Source organism: Cnephaeus nilssonii (assembly GCF_951640355.1).
Source record: "Cnephaeus nilssonii genome assembly, chromosome: 11".
In the NCBI taxonomy this organism is placed as follows: Eukaryota; Metazoa; Chordata; class Mammalia; order Chiroptera; family Vespertilionidae; genus Cnephaeus; species Cnephaeus nilssonii.
In genome coordinates this window covers 82,393,717-82,397,517 of record NC_137082.1, presented here as the reverse complement: position 1 = coordinate 82,397,517, position 3,801 = coordinate 82,393,717, and the positions used below count along the sequence as shown (strand labels likewise).

The 3,801-nt window shown below is 63.4% G+C and overlaps 1 protein-coding gene across 1 annotated transcript in view; it reads left to right on the top strand.

Moving 5' to 3' along the window:
• Positions 1 to 420: 420 nt before the first annotated feature.
• Positions 421 to 3,801, top strand: part of SKOR2 (SKI family transcriptional corepressor 2) — a gene marked incomplete at both ends in the record, with an annotated part of 32,077 nt that continues 28,696 nt past the window's right edge. The window contains one exon of the mRNA XM_079784018.1: positions 421 to 3,015. Coding sequence (XP_079640144.1) covers positions 421 to 3,015 — 2,595 coding nt within the window. The remainder of the gene's footprint in view (positions 3,016 to 3,801) is intronic.

The window sequence follows — 3,801 nt, the reverse complement described above, 5'->3', positions numbered from 1 at the left end:
CTGTCATCCTTATTTCTAGCAGGCTTGCCACTTATCTAACAGCTTCTATAAATAAGGGGATAAGAGGTAATATCTTTGGTTTCTTAGGAATTGACTGCTTTTAAAAGAAAACACATAGCTAATTTCCTTTGGATGATTGGAACAGAAATAATAATAAAAAAATCCTTCCAATCCACCATTTCAGAAGGGCGACCTTGAAGAAAATTGAGAGATTACTTCCTTATGTCTGAAACTTGGTCCCTCGGCCCCTGGATAATCATGTCTTAGTCTAAGCAAGGACGTTTTTATAATTCTTCAGTTAGGGACTCCACCCACCCCTCTGTTTTAGACTGAAAGGATTCTTATCAGCGCTTTCTCCTTTCCCTTCCAGTCTCACAGGCAGACCCGGAGGGCTGGGCCAGGGCTCCCGCCGAGGAGGAGATGGCTTCCAGCCCGCTGCCGGGGCCCAGCGACATCCTGCTGGCATCCCCCTCCAGCGCCTTCCAGCCCGACGCGCTGAGCCAGCCGCGCCCGGGCCACGCCAACCTCAAACCCAACCAGGTGGGGCAGGTGATTCTCTATGGCATTCCCATCGTGTCGTTGGTGATCGACGGGCAGGAGCGCCTGTGCCTGGCGCAGATCTCCAACACTCTCCTCAAGAACTTCAGCTACAACGAGATCCACAACCGCCGCGTGGCGCTGGGCATCACGTGCGTGCAGTGCACGCCGGTGCAGCTGGAGATCCTGCGGCGCGCCGGGGCCATGCCAATCTCCTCGCGCCGCTGCGGCATGATCACCAAACGCGAGGCCGAGCGCCTGTGCAAGTCCTTCCTGGGCGAGAACAGGCCGCCCAAGCTGCCCGACAACTTCGCCTTCGACGTGTCTCACGAGTGCGCCTGGGGCTGCCGCGGCAGCTTCATTCCCGCTCGCTACAACAGCTCCCGCGCCAAGTGCATCAAATGCAGCTACTGCAACATGTACTTCTCTCCCAACAAGTTCATCTTCCACTCCCACCGCACGCCCGACGCCAAGTACACGCAGCCGGATGCCGCCAACTTCAACTCGTGGCGTCGCCACCTGAAGCTCACCGACAAGAGCCCCCAGGACGAGCTAGTCTTCGCCTGGGAGGACGTCAAGGCCATGTTCAACGGCGGCAGCCGCAAACGCGCGCTGCCTCAGCCAGGCGCGCACCCCGCCTGCCACCCGCTCAGCTCCGTCAAGGCGGCCGCCGTGGCGGCGGCGGCGGCGGTGGCTGGAGGTGGGGGACTGCTGGGCCCGCACCTCCTGGGGGCGCCGCCGCCGCCGCCGCCGCCGCCACCCCTGGCGGAGCTGGCGGGTGCACCCCACAGTCATCACAAACGGCCGCGGTTCGACGACGATGACGACTCGCTGCAGGAAGCGGCCGTCGTGGCTGCCGCCAGTCTTTCTGCCGCCGCCGCCAGCCTCTCGGTGGCCGCAGCCTCCGGCGGCGCCGGAGCAGGAGGGGGCGGCGCGGGGGGCGGCTGCGTAACCGGTGTTGGCGCCGGCGCGGGCGCCGTGGCCGGCGCCAAAGGCCCACGCAGTTACCCCGTCATTCCGGTGCCCAGCAAGGGCTCCTTCGGGGGCGTGCTGCAGAAGTTCCCGGGCTGCGGGGGGCTCTTTCCGCACCCTTACACCTTCCCGGCCGCGGCCGCAGCCTTTGGCTTATGCCACAAGAAGGAGGACGCGGCTACCGCAGCCGAGGCCCTAGGGGGCGCGGGCGGCGCGGGCGCGGGGCCCAAGGCCGGCCTGTCGGGCCTCTTCTGGCCCGCGGGCCGCAAGGACGCCTTCTACCCGCCCTTCTGCATGTTCTGGCCTCCGCGGACCCCAGGCGGGCTTCCCGTGCCCACCTACCTACAGCCCCCGCCGCAGCCGCCTTCTGCGCTCGGCTGCGCGCTTGGAGAAAGCCCGGCCCTGCTGCGCCAGGCCTTTCTGGACCTGGCCGAGCCCGGCGGCGCGGCTGGGAGCGCCGATGCTGCGCCACCGCCGGGCCAGCCCCCTCCGGTCGTGGCCAACGGCCCGGGCTCAGGCCCTCCGCCTCCAGGCGGGGCTGCGGGAGCTCGCGATGCGCTCTTCGAGTCGCCCCCGGGCGGCAGTGGCGGGGACTGCAGCGCGGGCTCCACGCCGCCCGCGGACCCCGGCGGTGTGTCAGGCGCAGGGGCCACGACGGCTGGAGTGGGCCCGGCGGGCGCCCGAGTGCCCGCGCCCCACCACCCACACCTCCTGGAGGGGCGCAAGGCGGGCGGAGGCAGCTACCATCACTCGAGCGCCTTCCGGCCGGTGGGCGGCAAGGACGACGCGGAGAGCCTGGCCAAGCTGCACGGGGCGTCCGCGGGCGCGCCGCACTCGGCCCCAGCGCACCACCACCATCACCATCACCACCCGCACCACCACCACCACCATACCCCGCAGCCGCCGTCGCCGCTGCTGCTGCTGCCCCCGCAGCCCGACGAGCCGGGTTCTGAGCGCCACCACCCCGCCCCGCCGCCGCCGCCGCCCCCGCCGCCCCCGCTGGCCCCGCAGCCGCACCACCGAGGCCTTCTGTCCCCCGGCGGCACCAGCTGCAGCTACCCCAGCGAGGACAGCTCCGAGGACGAGGAGGACGAGGAGGAGGAGCAGGAGGTGGACGTGGAGAGCCACAAACCCCCCGAGGGCGAAGAGGAGGAGGAGGAAGGGCGAGACCCAGACGACGACGAGGAGGAAGACGAGGAGACGGGGGTCCTGCTAGGGGACCCCTTGGTCGGGGGCGGCCGGTTCCTTCAGAGCCGAGGGCTAACGGAGAAGGGGAGCAGCCGGGACCGCGCACCGACCGCCGCGGGCGCTTTCCCGCTGGCCCTGAACTCCTCCAGGCTGCTGCCCGAGGACGGGAAACTGGGTGACCCCGGCGGCTCGGACTTGCCCCCGCCCCCGCCCCCACCCCTGGCTTCCCAGAAAGCGAGCGGCGGCGGCGACAGCAGCAGCAGCCCGGGCAGCCCGGTCCACCATCCATCATTGGAGGAGCAGCCCTCCTACAAAGATGTAAATATCCCCTTTAGGCTCCTTCAAGCTAATTATTATTATTTAAATGCACCTTTAGGCTGAATCGGTTACAAATGCGCAGGAAAGATGAATCACCAGATTTCCCCACAGAAATGAAATATTCAATGTGTTTGGGAGGGCTTCTTTCCTGCCGGGGGTCCTCCATAAAAATGCGGTTTCTGGTCTCTTTCTCACAAAGTCTTCCCCAGGCTCTGAGGCCTCCCTGCCCTCCTAGAGTTAAGTTAGCTGCTTGAAGAAGTTGGAAAAGACCAGGTCCTCCCTCTAACCCACCACTCTCCTTTGTCCACCCCCCCCCCACCCACCACAAGTTGATCACAATTGTTCCCCCCAAAACAGTGGGACCACAAAACTGGAGCAGTCTGAATAATCCTGTCTCCTTTCTGCTCTATCCCACCATGACTCAATATATATATATATTGACTTTGAAAGTTAAATTCAATTTTATTGGAACGCTTTCATCAAGGTTGGAACCCCCAAGCTCTGTAACCAGAATGGACACATCTATTAGATACTGTGTCCAGTAAAACAAAAGACAAACTCTTCAGTAAGACCAGCTTCTCCCAAACCAATCTCCACCCACAGGAGCATGCTACCTGGGACCCCTAAAGACCAAAATTAAGTTTAAATAGCTCAGCGTTCGGTATTCACTCACGTGTGCATAGAAGACACTCTCAAGGCCTTCAGAGAGAAGTGACTTTGTCCCTAATGTAGTGTAGATTTGACAAATAGCAGGGTGTGTTTACTTGCACAGCATATACGAGGTGT